At 37.6% G+C, this 20,517-nt stretch overlaps 2 protein-coding genes across 3 annotated transcripts in view; both read left to right on the top strand.

The window, feature by feature from the left end:
* Nucleotides 1-1,747: 1,747 nt before the first annotated feature.
* Nucleotides 1,748-3,700, top strand: LOC113468656 (protein turtle-like; the record flags this gene model as incomplete). Its single annotated transcript, XM_026825740.1, has 5 exons — nucleotides 1,748-1,840; nucleotides 2,207-2,287; nucleotides 2,705-2,890; nucleotides 3,314-3,393; nucleotides 3,519-3,700. Coding segments are annotated over 5 exons (596 nt in total), but the record flags the coding sequence as incomplete, so codon positions are not given.
* Nucleotides 3,701-4,720: 1,020 nt separating this feature from the next.
* LOC103512182 (protein turtle) overlaps nucleotides 4,721-20,517 on the top strand; it is a 29,864-nt gene continuing 14,067 nt past the window's right edge. The window contains exons 1-2 of one of the 2 annotated variants that reach the window (XM_026825742.1): nucleotides 4,721-5,470; nucleotides 15,927-16,260. In XM_026825742.1, the coding sequence (XP_026681543.1) occupies nucleotides 16,139-16,260 (122 nt within the window). In that variant the 5' untranslated portion in view covers nucleotides 4,721-5,470; nucleotides 15,927-16,138. Of the gene's footprint in view, nucleotides 5,471-15,830; nucleotides 16,261-20,517 lie in introns of those variants that run through there. The other variant, XR_003392326.1, reaches the window with a different exon arrangement.

The following is a 20,517-nucleotide window of genomic DNA, read 5'->3' as shown; positions in this document are numbered from 1 at the left end:
AGATTATATGCACTTTGTGACTCATCTTACACAGTCCCATGTAACCCATTTTACACAGTCTAAAAACATTTCAGATGACAACCTTCCACATTTTCAACATCATGTATCACAAAACATGCATGTAATCTATGAACGTTTTTAATGCATCTAGAAATTTGGTGTCAGCAATTATCTTAATTTTACTCTAACCTTTGCAGCCTTTGCTACGAAAAAGATCTCAGCAAAAACCTATGTGCCCTGAATATTAATTTATAGGAAATGTGATGATTTTTCCTGCATTTAAACCTGAACAAAAGAAATTCACTCTGGTTTTTGTTTTCATTCCACTTTTAGGCGAGGAAACTGTTCTTACAACTTAGAACTCGTGTGAGAAAGTAAAAAAAGTAAGCAAAACTCAAATGTTCTCACTTCACTTATCGCACCAATTTGATTGCTCTTTGCTCACTCACTGTTTTTCTCTTTTTGTATCACCAAAGTTTTCCACTTTGTTTCTGCATAAACTATCTTTTGAAAAAGCTCCTAACTTTGTGATGGCTTGAGGGAGACATGCTTTGTGTTTTGCTTGCTTTTTTTTGTAAATAGAGCACAAAATCTTTAACAAAATAACAATTTCATGGGTTTTCATTGTCAAGTGACAACCTCTTTTAATTTTTCACCAATGTTGCTGAATACAAAGTTCGGCATCCTTCAAATATTTTAGGTGCACTTTTCCCCATCTATAAGATATATTGTGAAAACGCAAAAACGCCAACATTTATGATGACCATGTTATAAAACCCTTGAAGTACACCCTCTGCTCATTCAAAATCGCGCAATATCTTGAAAGGTGATGTCAGGACTCAGATATATGTAAATTTTCCCACGTTTTCTGAATACCCCTACATATTACATCTTTGAAGAATCGAGAGTCGACAGGGGCCGCATTATGCTCAGAGAAAACAGATCCTACAAATACCGAATAATTTTAAAACTTGATAAAAAGATACCTATGCATGAGATTAAGAAGATTTCGAAGTAATTATTATAACATCCAAATTATTATCTTCAATCCCACAGAATAGCACGAAAATTTCCATGTTTTAATAAATAATTCAGCTTAGATAATGTGTTGTTGATCTTAATTCAGACTTCAACTTCATCTTTTCTATCTCGATATTTATCTCAATATTTATTTATTTCTATTATGATTAATGGTATGAATACCAATTTATGAAACAAAAATGAGAAGCAAATATTAATTCTAACTAAACATCGAAAAAAATCCTAGGTGGCCTGAATAAAACTCAAGCCTATGAAAGATAACAGTAGATAACTTGATATACTCCCAGGTAACTTTGAGCTATTAGGAGGGTACAAATATTTACGTGGTCTCCAGAGCTGAATTTTAGAACTGTCCGACTTACAGTTGAGAAGTTGCGGTTCCCCTCCATGCGCTTCCATCGGACTTCCCAGTTGACGTGGACTGTACAAGGTATATCTTGTCTCAGGCGGGTGCTTCTGCTTTCAATGAAATGTAGACTTCTCTAAAAGAAGGACTCCTGCGAGGCACGGAGAGACTGATTGAGGCCAAAAACTAATCAATAAATTTCTTCTATGAATTGAGAACATTTTTCTTTAAATTTCTTCAAAAGTAAATAACAGTTTGACAGATGAAACAAGCAAATTAAATGCAAAGTATTGCAAAGTTATGAAGTTGATCGACGAGAAGACAAACTAAACTAAATAATTGATCTCTCTTAATTCTCAGTTAAAAGTCTGGTGGGAGGCCGTACCTATCATGGTTCAGGGAAATTTGGACACAAGAGATGTGCCTCGTCTTGGATCGCCCCACAATCCCCCAGTAATGGTTCATTGTGAAAGAACGAAATCTCGTTGGTGGGGACTAGTATAAAAAGAATTTTACTTGTGTTGATCGTACATGCTTGTCACAAATGTCGTCCCTTGCTTAATAACGCTAAATTTCATGACTTGACTTGGACTCGAAGATCCAGAGTCCACCCTACTAACCACCAGTGACTAGACCAATGAGATTCGTTCGGTAGGGTTGATAGGGGGAACTATACCAACGGAGAAAGCCAGCCGTTCCGAAAACTAATCTTCTCCATTTAAGGTAAAGTTCGCAGTAGGCAGAAATCGAACCCGCGACCTGGTTTATACTAATCAAAACATCGGGGTATTCTTTTTGTTTTGACTTCATTGTTTACAGACGTATCCGATTATCGGTTTATTTCTTTTCCCACCGATTCGACGGGCGTAACACTTATACCTCCTGTATTTCGACCTAAAGGTTTGTTTTCCTTTCATTTTACGTAGTTTCTTTTTATAGACTCTGACTACTTTCAAGTCATCTAGAGAACCATTGCATGAAAATGCCTATGCAAAAGTGAACGAGCAAATCACATATCTAATTGTTATTTTTTTATATTTCAAAATTTAAAGAAATTATAGTTTCGTCAAAGGAAACATCAATTTATAGGTTGGAATTATCGAGAAAAATGGCAACAACTCACATAATGAGCAATGGAGTAGTCTGTATCTGGGGTTTAGAAAGTCACCTTCATGGAAATTGAAATTTTATCAAGGTACTGAAGTTTTTTTTAGGCTATTTTTGAGCCTCCAATAATACTGACTATTTAGTCTTTAACCAACCCGATAATAATTACCTGTGTAGACAAGACTAACCTGCAACCTTTGCTATCTCCAGGGCCCAAACCAGGACCTCCTCGAAATGTAAGTGTCACCGAAGTGAACAACGGGTTTGTGATCTCATGGCAACCGCCCCTAGAGCGGGCTAGTCTCATTCAATATTACCTCATAAAATATCGGACGGACGGCAGTTGGAAAACTCTCAACAAGGGTCAGATTCGGCCCGAGGAAAATTCCTATTTAGGTGAGTCAATATTATTACCGTATTAGCGTACTACATATACACAGCCCAAAGCAATCACCTAGTTAGGACTGATTGAGAGGCTGACGAAAAACGCCGACCCCTTCTGAACACGGGAAAAGGCAAAGAGAAGAAGATAAAGACGAAGACTACATAATTACACTGCAGAATGCTTCTGCTTTCAATGAACTGTAGACTTCTCTAAAAGAAGGACTCCTGCGAGGCACGGAGAGACTGATTGAGGCCAAAAACTAATCAATAAATTTCTTCTATGAATTGAGAACATTTTTCTTTAAATTTCTTCAAAAGTAAATAAACAGTTTGACAGATGAAACAAGCAAATTAAATGCAAAGTATTGCAAAGTTATGAAGTTAATCGACGAGAAGAGAAACTAAACTAAATAATTGATCTCTCTTAATTCACAGTTAAAAGTCTGGTGGGAGGCCGTACCTATCACTTCCGAGTCCTGGCCTACTCCGTGGGCAGTTTCGAATCGTCTGAAGAGGCCAAATTTGCCGTCCCCGCCCGCGTAAAGCACAAAGCCATCACGGCCGGCGTGGTGGGTGGCATTCTCTTCTTCATTGTTGCCATCATCCTGTCTGTGTGTTTCGTCAAGATTTGTCTGAAGAGGCCAAATTTGCCGTCCCCGCCCGCGTAAAGCACAAAGCCATCACGGCCGGCGTGGTGGGTGGCATTCTCTTCTTCATTGTGGCCATCATCCTGTCTGTGTGTTTCGTCAAGATTTGCAACAAGAGAAAACGACGGAGACAGGAGAAAGGTGAGTGATTTCTCGGAATTCTCGGGAGTGAATAGGGGTAAGGGAAGTAGAGTGACCTCTCGGGACTGAAGGGTTAAGGTGTATCCATACATAGCCGTAGACGGCCGTCAACTATGTGTGGACACCCCTTCAAAACCATTTGGGTGAGAATTAACTATCACCTACATATCTACTCGTAGATTTAGGGATTGATAAGTTGATCCAGTTCTGCTAATATCTAGTGAATTTATCTACCATCCAAATCTATTAATGGATTTATGAATTGCATTAGAAGATCCGCTTTATTACCTAACAGTCCTAACACCAATGTTGCACTTCATAAACTTGTCAGATATGTTGAATTAGGACCATAAAATATGTTGAATTAGGACCATAAATGAACATAGGGTACCTTATCTGCATTTAGATCTATTTAGATATCGGAAACCTCAAATCTCGTGGCGTAGCCAAAGGGAAAATGTTTTAAATAGCACCAAAGTACTTTCTTCCATCACTGGCGTACCTATATCCTACATTCCTACCCCCGGGCATTTAGGAGGCCCTCAGGAACATTTGGGGGTTCCTGCCTATACATTGTCCTCCCCTGAGTTATGTATTTTATTCTGAGGTTTGGTCTTGAACTAAATGCCTCATCTAAAGCAACTTTTCGTTCCGACCACTCCACTGACTAAAGACTAAATTATAGGAATATATACTTTATACTCCAATATCATGCATAGGTAAATGGGTACACCTCTAGTCTAGCTCGCCATTAGTTATGGTTTACTTTGATCTATAAAATTGATACGTGAATTAAGACCATTAACTTTGACATTGTGTAGGTTTGTCTGGCCAGGTCGATAAAAAAAAATTAAATCAAGACAAATTAATAATGGGAGATTAAATTCATTTGGGATATGAGAAGGTTGAGAGGTCATTAGTGCGGGTTGGTGTGAAACATATACCGCCTAATTGTTCTACACTTCTGCTTAAATTGGGACTCAAACTCACCAGCATAAATGGATTTCTATGTATTTCTATTGATAAAAGTGATATGTATACCAGGTCAAACGGAAATCTAAACATTCTAAAACAGAAGAGTAATGATCAGTATTGTGAAAAATTCATCTAACATAACTCCGCCGAATAGGCGATATACTGATAATAGCAATTGTGATCTAACAATAATGAATCATACAGATTACAGAAGGAACCACAGATTATTCGCCTGAAGATGGTGATGGTGCATGCAGAGGAAGGTACACTATGCATCAGACTCATCGGAGTACATATTCAAATGAACTCACCTGTGTAGAAGATAACGCACTAGTTCACATGTAAAACGAAAACCAACTTGTCTGGTTTTAATTAAGTAAACAAATGGTTCCACTTCTGAAGAAATGGGTTCCCGTTCAACCCGAACAAACCATTTAATTAAAACAAATAAAATGGAAACAATTATGTAAAAAAGAAAAAAAAAAATCAGATAGTTCTTGTAAATCAATCAATTCACCCCTCCGTCTCGCTCTATCTCTTTCTCTCTTAGACCGGCTTAGCAGGTCTAAGGAGTTGTCCTGGAGTCCTGGCTTGTGGTATGCTTTGGTACCTTTTGGTTCTTGTGCTGCTCTTGGTTTGAATGCAGTTGAGTTTCAACGACCACTAGTGCAGACCACTTCACAGTGTATGGATCATCGGTTGTCCAGTGTTGCTTTCAGTGTATGGAAGACGTTATTTTTCAAAATTGTTTTTAAACGTTTTTAATTTTTTAATAATTTTATTATCTTTTATTGTTTAGTGGTGTTTTGTTGTGTTGCTGTTTAATTCAGTGGGTATTTATTTTTAGCTCAATATATCTGCTTCAAGTGAATAATTTTATTATTTTGACTTTTAATATGTAAATATTTAAATCTATTGTTGGCACACTATAATAAATATTAATAAGGTAGAGGTGGAGTACTTTGACGTGAACTTTGAGGAAACGGCTGGTAATTTTTCGGGCTGTAAAGTTCTACAGATAGGAAAAGGCCTATGTCCCCTCAAAATTCCTTCATCTCAAATCATTCCTTGACCCCAAATTAAACCCTAGAATCTCGTTTTCGACTTACAGATTCTCTGTGGATCCTGTAAGTTCGGGCTGTAAAGTTCTACAGATAGGAAAAGGCCTATGTCCCCTCAAAATTCCTTCATCTCAAATCATTCCTTGACCCCAAATTAAACCATAGAATCTCGTTTTCGACTTACAGATTCTCTGTGGATCCTGTAAGTCGTATTACAATGACTTGAACCAAGACAGGTATCTCTCAACTCAGGAACATGCTGGGTAATAGAATCTTGTTGTGAACAAAATATCTCAAGAACGGTTTGTCGTAGAGCGATGAAATTTGGTATGCTATCCCGGTATGGTCCAAGGACGCGACTGTAACAATTTGGTAAAAATCGGACAGTCACTCATCCAGATATCAACCAAAGTCAATGTTGCTTCAAACTTCGGACTTAGAAAAATTTTTAAAAAAAAAAAAATCAATTTTTTTCATACTTTATATGATTCCTTATCACACGGGGAGTATTTTAAGACAGGAAATTTTTGGTCGAAAATTGACCGCCGTAGGCGGTCGATTTTGGACTTAGAAAAATTTAAAAAAAGGAAGTTTAATTTTTGGACACTTTTTAATGATCCCTCATTACACGGGGAGTATTTTAAGATAGGAAATTTTTGGTCGAAAATTGGCCGCCGTAGGCGGTCGATTTTTGACTTAGAAAAATTTTCAAAAAAAAGTTCAATTTTTGGACACTTTTTAATGATCCCTCATTACAGGGGAGTATTTTAAGATAGAAAATTTTTGGTCGAAAATTGGCCGCCGTAGGCGGCTCAAACTCGGGACTTAGAATTTTTTTTTTTTTTTCAAATACGTATTCCGCAAATGTAATAGAAAGTCGTGTGATGTTCACACCAGATTTTTTTTAAATGATATCCATACCTATTCCTTGAAGTACTCGTTAACAATAACCGATTATCGAGAATAACAAAAATTACTTTTGAATCTTTTGATATTAATAGAATTAATGCTTAACCATAACGGATCTTTGAGACAACTATTGTCAGCGAAAAGTGTCGGTAGTAAGCACCTGTAGGAGTTTTGAACTTTTGGGCGATTTTTTTTATCACTTTCTTACCGAGAATCTCCTAAAGTAGCTCCATGAGTTCTTCAAAATTATTCTAGATACTGATAGATACTATACAAGTATACAGTGGTGCTAACAAACGAACCTGATACCAATCTGAGCCTACAGCTTCTAATTGAGATTCTAACGATAAGTTGTTCAGGGTATCCGGCTAGAAACACTTTGATGTCAAATAATCAGTTCAGTAGGTGCATCAAAAGGTTTCATAATAAGCACCGCTCTCGTCTCATCACGAATCTCATTACCCAGAAAATAGAAGAGATGAGAAATGATCTATCTAAATCTAGGCTCTAGTCATTTCGGGTGATCTTGTCTACCTGTTGGTCCTATCGTAGATCATTGTTCCAGTAACTTTCTTTCCTTCTAAAGTGGTCGTCTCTGTGATGTTTTCTTTTGTGTTGAATTTGATTCACCAAGGAAACCCAACTTTTCTTTAGATTCTATGTGATCCATTTCCTTTAGCCATATTGTTAAGAACTTGGGAATATCTTTGTAGTTATCTCTTTTATTACCTTGTTCGGTTAACAATAGCTTTCTCTGTATGGGTACTTGATTCTTCTCTGTTCAAAACGATAATCTCTGCTTCTCTATCCGTTTTTCTTCCATCCTGACCATACACATTGTCTTCTTCTCCATTGTGATTTCTGACACTTTATCTAATTCATTAGACTTATAACCTCGTCTTTACTTGGAATCATGATAATTTTACCTTTGCCATTGTGATAGGGACAGTATAAAAGAGGCAGAGTTATGGTTACATTAATACCTTTGCTAAGAGCTAAATTCATCCAGACTTCAAGTCCTTGAACGTAAAGTCGGAATTCAAAGAATTTCTGCAAGCTCACAGATCGCAGAAGATATCCTCGTATGCTCAAGGCTCGAACTTTTTATAAGATTATAAGCCAAAGGTGTGTTAGATTTGAACCTCTTGGCTGAGTGCATCAGGTCAAAGTTCAAATGGGTTGCCACTTCCATATCAATAATGAAGTCATGCAAAATATTTGCACGTGTGAGATTCACGCCTCCTGACTGACTGTCTTGCCATTTTATTGGAGGTTGCCAAAATTATTGTGTTTAGCTTGGGTATCGCTGAACCTACATGAATTACGTGATACGATGTGTTCTACTATCACGAGTAGAATGATGATGCGCTTGCCAATTACCTATTCGATTCTGCTTGAAAATTAATTCATCGCCGAGGTTATTGCCAACGCTTTTAACATTTATAATACCTTGAAACATTCCAAGGATATGTACGCCATGTTCAAAGCATTTCAAGAGTGCTGTGCCCCGATTTGGCAAGTTTCGAACCAAGTAAAACATTTGCTTGACAGTCTTGCTGATGAATCGTGAAACTTGTCTGATTTCTGATTTATCTGACAACCATTCTGATAATAATCGACAGCCCCATGATACGTCTGACGAACTCTCGTCCCCCGCAAGTCTGACTATCCACTGGCCAGTTTGATCTGCTATTACTATTACCATATCATACCTTTACCATATTATGCTATTACCATATTGGTCAAGATAGAGATCTCTTGTGGTTTTATCTGCTTTCTGTGTTTCCAAGATGTGGCTTCAACAGGAGAAACTAATAGAATAGGTACCTAATGAAATAGAATATCAAAGAATACCCAATAACTCATCGAAGAATATTCAATACCTGATCTAAGAATACCCAATAACACATCGAAGAATACCCAATAACACATCGAAGGAGCAGTCCTCACATATCGAAGAAGTCCTAATAAACATATTGAAGATGAAGAATAGAGACAACTTCAGCACCAGCAGGTTCATGGAAATAAAAAAGATAAAGAAGGAGGCCAGGAAGAGACAGTTTCCAAGTTGGCTTTGTACAAAATTATGATATCATCAATAGAGGTGTAGATAATTATAAATTAGGTCTTCCTTACTCAGAACAAGATGTGGCTTCAACAGGAGAAACTAATAGAATAGGTACCTAATGAAATAGAATATCAAAGAATACCCAATAACTCATCGAAGAATACCCAATAACACATCGAAGAATACCCAATAACACATCGAAGAATACCCAATAACACATCTAAGAATACCCACTAACACATCGAAGGAGCAGTCCTCACATATCGAAGAAGTCCTAATAAACATATTGAAGAATAGAGACAACTTCAGCACCAGCAGGTTCGTTAACCGCGAAATTATTTGAACACTAATATTCTTTTTCTTTTATTGTATAGTACGCTTTGTTCAGAATAGAACATCAGTCATACTATCGTTGGAGGCATGCTAAAGAGCACTTTCAGCATACTATCAACATTTGCAACAGGCTTGCCCTTTGTGGAAGAGGCTATGAAACGTTCATAAGCAATACCGCGAAATTATTTGAACACTAATATTCTTTTTCTTTTATTGTATAGTACGCTTTGTTCAGAATAGAACATCAGTCATACTATCGTTAGAGGCATGCTAGAGAGCACTTTCAGCATACTATCAACACTTGCAACAGGCTTGCCCTTTGTGGAAGAGGCTTTGAAACGTTCATAAGCACTCGAAAAATTCCCAACGATACCATGTAATTCGACCTGATGTGATGGTCATCAGGTCGAATTAATTAACCAAGCATAATGTTTCTTAGCTTCAGTGGTCCGCCAAGAGTCTACCAACAAATGCTATAATGATTCCAAATCCTTTAGATCTTTGCCAATCTTTTAGATTTGCAATAGAGTCGTACTCTCAGGATCCGAGTGGATTGAAAATGAAGGCTAATGAAAATTGTAAGCCGTCTAACTAAATTTGTGTTGGACTTTTAAGGGTATGGGGATCTCAAAACGGACACAACCCCTACTAAAAGTATTAAATCAAAGACTGCTAAAGTAGTCCAACAAAACTGCTAGATCCAATAAGTCGGATCTCATAACTTTTTGCAGAAACTTAGCATAATATGACGTATGAGCGTAGCGCAACAAAGTACAAAGACAATAGGCATAGTAACATAATTTGGTAAGGTTTGGTGAGTTTGGGAGAGCCGTGGCCTGTTTCACCGAGAGCTTCCATGGTGAACTGCGAGCATTTCAGTCAGATTCTGAACACGGTGTGTTTCTTTTTCACCAATAAAGACTCCACGGACAGTATGCTCAGAACTGCGCCTCCCCGTGACCATCGATATGACTATAGGTGAGTGGGATAGTATTTGGCAGTGTATCAAGAGGATGACTGAGGTAGTATATTGGCAGTGTATTAGGAGGAGGACTGGGGTAGTATATCGACGGTGTATTAGGAGGTGAATGGGTTGAAGTTTGTCAATTTATTGGGAGGTGAGTAGGGTAGAGGTGGAGTACTTTGACGTGAACTTTGAGGAAACGGCTGGTAATTTTTCGGGCTGTAAAGTTCTACAGATAGGAAAAGGCCTAGATAATTATGTCCCCTCAAAATTCCTTCATCTCAAATCATTCCTTCACCCCAAATTAAACCATAGAATCTCGTTATCCTGTAAGTCGTATTACAATGACTTGAACCAAGACAGGTATCTCTCAACTCAGGAACATGCTGGGTAATAGAATCCAGGCATAAGATGAAGTCCGTGTCTAAATGTGTGTTTGACATGTGTTGCTATATGTTCCATGCATGACAGGCCATCTTACCAATATGATGTAGTGTTGAGTATCAGGCACTCTTGTGGTACACTCATCTAGTCACTATTGGAGATATTGTCTGGTGTCATTACCCTAGGATGTGGTCTGAAGTCCTTATGATTGGTACCATCGAACCGTCCACACCAAATTCAGAGCACAATGGCGTCTGTTTGGACAATTTGTGGAAAAATCTTCGTCTTTCCAATGAAATAGTTGAGCGAGGATGTGAACTTGTTTTGATTGATTTCCTATTGATTGCATCTCGTACCACACCAAATTCAGAGCACAATGGCGTCTGTTTGGACAATTTGTGGAAAAATCTTCGTCTTTCCAATGAAATAGTTGAGCGAGGATGTAAACTTGTTTTGATTGATTTCCTATTGATTGCATCTCGTATGTCTTCTGGACAACCGAAGGGATATCCGGTATCCGAACAAAACCGGACGTATCCAATTTCCCACATTAAGTTACAATTTCCCACATAATGAACACAAAGTGGTGTCTGTTACATCGTGCGGTTTCATCCATACCTTCCCTTTTGCCCCTATTAGCCCCTAAATAAGCCAATTTGATCGCCAACGTCCAGTAATGGACATGACACACAAAGAAGAAGAAGAAAAAATTCCCTTTAGCAGGCTATTAGAGAGTTTTTGCAACCAAAATTAGCGTCCCGTCCCGTCCCGTTAATTAAACTTTTTAACTTGGAATTCTGCACATGCGCAAAAACGAGTTTTCGTCCAATAACGTTAAACAGTTCAGTTGACAGGACACTAGTTTTGGCTGCAAAAGAGATTTTCCTCCTCTATATGTCTCCATGGCCATTTTTCCTACCCCTGTTTTTATTATGCTTCCCTCTTTTCCCTGTTTGTGTGTGTGCCATTTTGTTTTAGTTATTTTGTGTTCTTAAAAATCCCCCTTACCCCGTTTTCCGCTATATTTTTGTTTACAATTTATTTGCTGTTCTTAGGTCTCGTATTTCCAATCCTTAATATCTTGTTCTCCTAAATTAGATCTGCTAACAGGTGTGGTGAACAACAATTTTGGTCAACCTGTCTACACAGTAGTGGCAGTACACAGAGAGTCGAACAATCCAAATAGTCGAAATCGTATTTGAAAATGTGGATGGGAAAATCTGCTAACAGGTGTGGTGAACAACAATTTTGGTCAACCTGTCTACACAGTAGTGGCAGTACACAGAGAGTTGAACAATCCAAATAGTTGAAATCGTATTTGAAAATGTGGATGGGGAAAAAGCATAAATCAAATCCTAGCAAACTGCATACAGATATATTACTACAAAAGCGAAGAGCGCTTTAAAAAATCTAGGTTCATATTCCGAAACGAAGATCTTTATCAAGCATAGAGTAGGCAGACAATATGTTTTGTATCTCCGGGATAAGAACCAAGGACCGAGAGAAGTCAGAGCTATACAGGTGTCACGTACACGAGACTTCCCCACGCTTCGGAAACCCGTAGTCCATTGTACCCGGCCAGGTTAGAAGAATAAGAAGAAGCAGGAGCAGAAGAAAGAAGAAAACAGGTTGCTTTATTAGTATATGCTATATATCTTCTATCTTCAGAATCAAAATAGATGTTAATTTACTTCTCGGTCTAGCTCCATGATGAATTAAGGTTCCAATTCCAATAGATTCCCACACCTCTACGACTTTATGCTACGTTATAAGGAATCGTCATGCCCGAGTCTTGATTAGATTAATTTACTTCTCGGTCTAGCTCCATGATGAATTAAGGTTCCAATTCCAATAGATTCCCACACCTCTACGACTTTATGCTACGTTATGCCCATGGTACGTTATAAGGAATCGTCATGCCTGAGTCTTGATTAGGATTTAGGTACTCAGAAGTGGGATGTGTATTTTAATTTGGAGTCGGTAGATGCACTTTTTGTTTCGGTGAGTTTGTTTAAACACACACATAGGTCACAAATGAGTTGAAACGCTGAGATGCCATGCATTAAATGAATCTTTGGTGTTTAAAAGTTTAGAACCGTATATCACTGTCACATAGGATAGATTTGTAGGTAGGTACATTAGATAAGATACATCAGCCTCCAAAGGTAGGATTAGATTAGGAACTTGAAATTCTGTCCAGTTGGACAAAATGCACTTCTGTACACAGCTTAAAACTAACCAAACTGGACTGGAATATCAGACGCCAGTGGTGTTTACACAAGTCCAGTAGCTGGACTGCCTACTGGCTTTGCCTGATTCAGCCATTAAGTCAAGAGGCTTCTGGCTAGGTACATATTTGTATTACTCGGGAACTGGGTACCTACTTTATTAGATAAGTACCTACCTACCCACATTTTTAATGATTTTTGTATGTTGTAATTTGAGCAAAGCAAGTATCATGCAGCTAAAGCTGATCTAATAGTATCTGGGCTCCAATCTAATGTTTTGGTACATGCTGTTATTTTGAGTGGATTCTTCGGTGTCCTGCTGGTTTTTTTTTGGAATTTTCAAATTCTTCAAGCCCATTCGTTTTTACGACTCATTGTCACATGTCTCGAGGAATAGCACCGGTTTTGAATCTCTAACTGAACTACATACATAGTTCTGAGCTTGAGTCCTATCTACCAAGAAGCCAAGAACTACCATGTCCGGAACTTTTGGCTCTTAAAAACACTCTTGGCTCCAGGAATTCTCCTGGAAAGAAATATACATATTAAAGATGCTGTACTTTGCAACTTATCTAAATTAGAGCTACATCAAATCTACCTAATATTTTTACTCAAAGTTAGCATAATCCTTGGTAATTGCCTATCCTATTAGGAGATGCTCGTAAATAAAAGCTCACTACTTATTTGTTTGCAGTTATGCCATGAACTTTACTCGGAGCATTGCATAAATAGAAGATAACCCACATATTTTTTCTGCTTCTGCTGCTTCTTCTTCACCTCCTCCTTCCTCTTCTTTTCGTCAAGTACTTTGTTACTTACCTACGCATCTATCAACTAATGTAAAAGATAAAACTCCATGAAAACAATTACGATATGCATCATTCACGAAGATATTAAAAGTGCAAGGGCACTCTAGGTCTCAGGAGGATGAGAATGGAAAAGGATAGACGGAGCACCCAAGAGACCTATAGATCTAATCTCTATGACTAGTGACTGACTATTAGGTACCTTACAGATTGGAAGGGCGGGTCCCAGACTCCTAACACATCCTTGACCCAAACCACCACCCAGGGTTTGGTACCGAAGGTCTACTTCTTCAGATCCCGGGCACCTTATCGGGACACAAAAGAATATTGACATCTACCCTGATATTAGGAGACTAAGGCCAGCCCTCACTATCAGTTAGACCTGACGACAGGTACACCTATCAGATCTACCTGATAGTGTGTGTGTAACTGTGTACCCATCAGGTATCAGATAGACCTGACAGACAGAACTCTTCAGCCGTACCTGTCAAGTCTATCTGATAGTGTCTGTGCTCATCAGGTGTCAAGTATACCCAAAGTTAGTTGGTGGTACCTTCTAGAATCTAGATACATATTAACCAATCTGAGTGGCATAGTATCCGTCGTAGACCGACACTACGGCCTAAGAAATTATAGCTGATATAACTACTATTTCTTTATTAAACGTTTATTTGAATCTGCTGTGTTTCCATCTTCAGATTTCAAATTAAGTTCATTACGGTGAAGGTTCCCCACAGGACCGACACTACGGCCTAAGAAATTATAGCTCATATAACTACTATTTCTTTATTAAACATTTATTTGAATCTTCTATCAGAAGTGTTCTTGTGTTCATCAATCTACTCCGTATCCGCTTCTTCATCTTAGTTTTCCTCTTCACAAAAGGCTTTTGAAAAAGCTTTGGAAGCTCTCCAAATCGAGCATTATCTGTATAAATATTGTATGGATTATGTTTGACTACAACCACTTTTTGTAATTTTCCTACAATCTTGTTCTTTATCTTCTTTATTTCCTTCAGTTGACTTTTCATTTTCTACCCTTGTGCTTTTCATACAAAGATGTTTGTATAACTTACTATGTCTTTAGTTGCCTCTATTATTATTTTATGTTTATCTTATTTGCGTTTATTCGACCGACACTACGGCCTAAGAAATTATAGCTGATATAACTACTATTTCTTTATTAAACGTTTATTTGAATCTGCTATCAGAAGTGTTCATCAATCTACTCCGTATCCGCTTCTTCATCTTAGTTCTCCTCTTCACAAAAGGCTTTTGAAAAAGCTTTGGAAGCTCTCCAAATCGAGCATTATCTGTATAAATATTGTATGCATTATGTTTGACTACAACCACTTTTATTTCTTGTAATTTTCCTATAATCTTGTTCTTTATCTTCTTTATTTCCTTCAGTTGACTTTTCATTATTCTACCCTTGTGCTTTTCATACAAAGATGTTTGTATAAGGTATAACTTACTATGTCTTTAGTTGCCTCTATTATTATTTTATGTTTATCTTATTTGCGTTTATTTAATGGGGGAGTGAGGGCTTCTTTTACTCTCCTACTTTTTAATAATTTTATGGGTATTGTGGTACCAATTTATTACCTATGGAACACTAAATTCCATTCGAAAATTTGAATTGTAAAATTTTATGTACCTGTTTGAATTTTTGGGCTCATTTAATGATAATCTCATTAAAGTTTTACTACATTTCTTAAACTGCTAGATCATCATGGATCATAGTAACTGGTAGGTATAAATCGAATGTGAGTCTCTCGAATGTAGTGTTTTATTGCACTTAATCTTAGATTTAGTCTAATGATAATCAATTTATCTGAGGTATACATAGTCCTTGTTAGGAATATTAGGATCATAAGATTAAACAGTAATTTTTACTTTCTATTATTTTGAATATTTCTTCTTTTACAACAGGTATTATTAAAATAAAGTAACCACACTTTTGTAACCACAAATTTAATTAGTACCGAGTGAGGGCTTCTTTTACTCTCCTACTTTTTAATAATTTTATGGGTATTGTGGTACCAATTTATTACCTATGGAACCACTAAATTCCTTTCGAAAATTTGAATTGTAAAATTTTATGTACCTGTTTGGATTTTTGGGCTCATTTAATGATACTCTCATTAAAGTTTTACTACATTTCTTAAACTGCTAGATCATCATGGATCAGAGTAACTGGTAGGTATAACGTATAAATCGAATGTGAGTCTCTCGAATGTAGTGTTTTATTGCACTTAATCTTAGATTAATTCTAATGATAATCAATTTATCTGAGGTATACATAGTCCTAGTTAGGAATATTAGGATCATAAGATTAAACAGTAATTTTTACTTCTATTATTTTGAATATTTCTTCTTTTACAACAGGTATTATTAAGATAAAGTAACCACACTTTTGTAACCACAAATTTAATTAGTAGGTAACATGTATGAGTCCGGATGTCCGGTCATAACGTATTTCTAACTCTTGAGCCGCCTTGTATCATCATTTTATGGTTTTATAGTCTTTCAGTAATTAATATTCGAAATTATTTAACTTTTATACAATGAATGATGTTATGACACTAATAATGGAAACCATAAGAACCTAAGTGCTACTCTCCTCGTTCGGTCGAACCCCAAATCGCTAGGATACAAAGACTGTTCGAAACCATCCCCAATGAGTCTTACACCACAGTGACCTGGTGTTTCACTGAGCCGTGGCCTGTTTCACCGAGAGCTTCCATGGTGAACTGCGAGCATTTCAGTCAGATTCTGAACACGGTGTGTTTCTTTTTCACCAATAAAGACTCCACGGACAGTATGCTCAGAACTGCGCCTCCCCGTGACCATCGATATGACTATAGGTGAGTGGGATAGTATTTGGCAGTGTATCAAGAGGATGACTGGGGTAGTATATTGGCAGTGTATTAGGAGGAGGACTGGGGTAGTATATCGACGGTGTATTAGGAGGTGAATGGGTTGAAGTTTGTCAATTTATTGGGAGGTGAGTAGGGTAGAGGTGGAGTACTTTGACGTGAACTTTGAGGAAACGGCTGGTAATTTTTCGGGCTGTAAAGTTCTACAGATAGGAAAAGGCCTAGATAATTATGTCCCCTCAAAATTCCTTCATCTCAAATCATTCCTTCACCCCAAATTAAACCATAGAATCTCGTTATCCTGTAAGTCGTATTACAATGACTTGAACCAAGACAGGTATCTCTCAACTCAGGAACATGCTGGGTAATAGAATCCTTTAAAAGTTTAGAACCGTATATCACTGTCACATAGGATAGATTTGTAGGTAGGTACATTAGATAAGATACATCAGCCTCCAAAGGTAGGATTAGATTAGGAACTTGAAATTCTGTCCAGTTGGACAAAATGCACTTCTGTACACAGCTTAAAACTAACCAAACTGGACTGGAATATCAGACGCCAGTGGTGTTTACACAAGTCCAGTAGCTGGACTGCCTACTGGCTTTGCCTGATTCAGCCATTAAGTCAAGAGGCTTCTGGCTAGGTACAAATTTGTATTACTTGGGAACTGGGTACCTACTTTATTAGATAAGTACCTACCTCCAATTTGATTTGTGTGCCCTTTACTGCAATATCTCCCATATCCTCTGACTTTATGTTTTTCACTCGTGCTTCCAATACATTTGCCCAGCGTTCTACATCCATTATGTCAAGGCAGGAATTTTTAATCTACCAACATTTTAATGTTGTTTTTTTATAATTTTATTCTCGAACATAGAAACTACATTAAAAAGATCGCTTCATATTATAGCACGCTTGGGTTCACATATTTTTTAATAGTCCAGTCAGTTGGGTGCAATTTTGAGGTTTTCGTTAAGAATGTCGACAAATTGGTCTTAAAAGAAGCTATAAGATTGACAAGTTTTAGGTAAACAATCAGTGATGTATCATGTGACCAATGAGCCTAATTTTGGTGGTATACGTTTAGTATCGACTTTGACGCCTTTCAGAAGGACAGGTCAGGGTGGTAGGTACGATTGTTGACGGCCCTATTGGAAAATGATAAAAACATATCCCAAATCTTATTATGACCATATCATCTTCATTTTAAAAATCAATATTGAAACTGACGGATGATGTCCCACACTAAAACGAGGTTTTAAAAGCTTTTTTTGTCAACGGTAGAGTTTCCAAACGCACCAAATTTTAAAAGTTTAGAACCGTATATCACTGTCACATAGGATAGATTTGTAGGTAGGTACATTAGATAAGATACATCAGCCTCCAAAGGTAAGATTAGATTAGGAACTTGAAATTCTGTCCAGTTGGACAAAATGCACTTCTGTACACAGCTACAAATGTACAAATCCAGTTAAAACTAACCAAACTGGACTGGAAAAGTCCAGTAGCTGGACTGCCTACTGGATTTGCCTAATTCAGCCATTAAGTCAAGAGGCTTCTGGCTAGGTACATATTTGTATTACTTGGGAACTGGGTACCTACTTTATTAGATAAGTACCTACCTACCCACCCACATTTTTAATGATTTTTGTATGTTGTAATTTGAGCAAAGCAAGTATCATGCAGCTAAAGCTGATCTAATAGTATCTGGGCTCCAATCTAATGTTTTGGTACATGCTGTTATTTTGAGTGGATTCTTCGGTGTCCTGCTGGGTGAGTTGAGTTTTTGCGGCCCGCCAACTCTCTACCTTGGTCTCTTGCGGCCCTCGGGTGCCCTAAGGTTGGACAACCCTGTTTTAAAAGCTTTCTTTGTGTCAACGGTAGAGTTTCCAAACGCACCAAATAGTTCCTTATTGACTGTACTATCAGCAAAAGCATCATAACTTGCAAAATGTAAATTTTTATCCTCTGATAGTGTACGTAGCTACTGGAGGTAGAGGTAGGAGCTAGCCGTTAAGCACTGTTGCACCGTAGAGTAGTGTAGATTGTACTCAAAATAAGCCAGAGTCGCGAGTGTTGACTCAGAACCAAGATAAAACCCTCTGATAGTGTACGTAGCTACTGGAGGTAGAGGTAGGAGCTAGCCGTTAAGCACTGTTGCACCGTAGAGTAGTGTAGATTGTACTCTAAATAAGCCAGAGTCGCGAGTGTTGACTCAGAACCAAGATAAAACCCAACGGGCACACAATTTAACGGGGTTTATGCTCAACTTTGGCTCTGTGTCAATAAATTACCTACTCCGTATAGTCGTGAAGGCAAGAAATACCAGATTGGTTACGGTAGACACCTACTATGTATCGTAAACTGTATGATAAGGACTATAGGAGTATAGGGAGCTAATATAAATACCAGATTGGTTACGGTAGACACCTACTATGTATCGTAAACTGTATGATAAGGACTATAGGAGTATAGGGAGCTAATATAATTAAGATAAAACCCAACGGGCACACAATTTAACGGGGTTTATGCTCAACTTTGGCTCTGTGTCAATAAATTACCTACTCCGTATAGTCGTGAAGGCAAGAAATACCAGATTGGTTACGGTAGACACCTACTATGTATCGTAAACTGTATGATAAGGACTATAGGAGTATAGGGAGCTAATATAATAAATGTGTAATGATGTTTGAAAGTTCGGAATGTGATTAAGAAGAAATGTATGTGTCTACGAAATGTCCCTATACGGGGAGACTTTTAACTTAGTTACCTGACAGCCCAACTTCATGTGAACTTTCTGGATTGTAACTGGATCAAATTTAATGATCAGGGTGATGATTTCAATCCATCTAATAAGCTGTTGAGCTGTTGATGCTGACACTCTCCTAGAAAAATACACCTCTACGAATCGATACCTACCTATGGGTTGACATCACTTCTTTCGTATCACCGGCGTTAATAATTTACCTATGTAGGTGTATGATGTATTAGAATTAGAATTAGAATTAGACGTATAATATCTCTAGTAGCGCGGTCAAACTTTCTTGACTTGGCGGGGCGGAGCGCTACCGCGCTCCTTAATTCAATTTTCAATTAATATTTATTGTATTGATAAACTCATTACATACAATTTACATAGGTATTACATTTGATATTTTTTAAAAAAAGAGGGGGGGGGATGAAAAAATGCCTGCCTACCTACCTACCTACCTACATCTATATTAGTTATTGTACAGAATATTTTTTAAAGTTTTTAAGACTTGATTACCTATATGGGACAGATAGGTCTATGTCAATGGCATCTGAGTGGTATTTGTTATACTCAGTAAGAGCTCTATAGATCGGAGATAGATTGGAGTGTGAGGAGCGAGGTATAGCAAAAAATTCATAGAGTTCATTGTGTAATGATGGTTGAAAGTTCGTAATGTGATTAAGAAGAAATGTATGTGTCTACGAAATGTCCCTATACGGGGAGACTTTTAACATAGTTACCTGACAGGCCAACTTCATGTGAACTTTCTGGATTGTAACTGGATCAAATTTAATGGTCAGGATGATGATTTCAATCCATCTAATAAGCTGTTGAGCTGTTGATGTTGACACTCTCCTAGAAAAATACACCTCTACGAATCGATACCTACCTATGGGTTGACATCAGTTCTGTCGTATCACCGGCGTTAATAATTTACCTATGTAGGTGTATGATGTACGAGTAGGTATGATTTATCAATGGAATATTGCCCAACCACCAGCATTACTCACAGAATTTCCCGGTAAACGGAACTAGAGTTACTGTGGAAATAAAAACACTAAAACACACACACACACACACACACACACACACACCACATGTATAGGGCTCAGACCCGTACTTTAGTACTAGGAAGGGTAGGTATGATTTATCAATGGTATGATTTATCAATGGAATATTGCCCAACCACCAGCATTACTCACAGAATTTCCCGGTAAACGGACCTATAATTACTGTGGAAATGAGAAAGATAAAGAAGGAGGCCAGGAAGAGACAGTTTCCAAGTTGGCTTTGTACAAAATTATGATATCATCAATAGAGGTGTAGATAATTATAAATGGGTCTTCCTTACTCAGAACAAGATGTGGCTTCAACAGGAGAAACTAATAGAATAGGTACCTAATGAAATAGAATATCAAAGAATACCCAATAACTCATCGAAGAATACCCAATAACACATCGAAGAATACCCAATAACACATCGAAGAATACC

The sequence above is a fragment of the Diaphorina citri genome, unplaced genomic scaffold, assembly GCF_000475195.1.
Source record: "Diaphorina citri unplaced genomic scaffold, Diaci psyllid genome assembly version 1.1 scaffold805, whole genome shotgun sequence".
Lineage (NCBI taxonomy): Eukaryota > Metazoa > Arthropoda > Insecta > Hemiptera > Psyllidae > Diaphorina > Diaphorina citri.
Note: the sequence above shows the minus strand (reverse complement) of the source record. Positions and strands in the feature narration are given on the sequence as shown.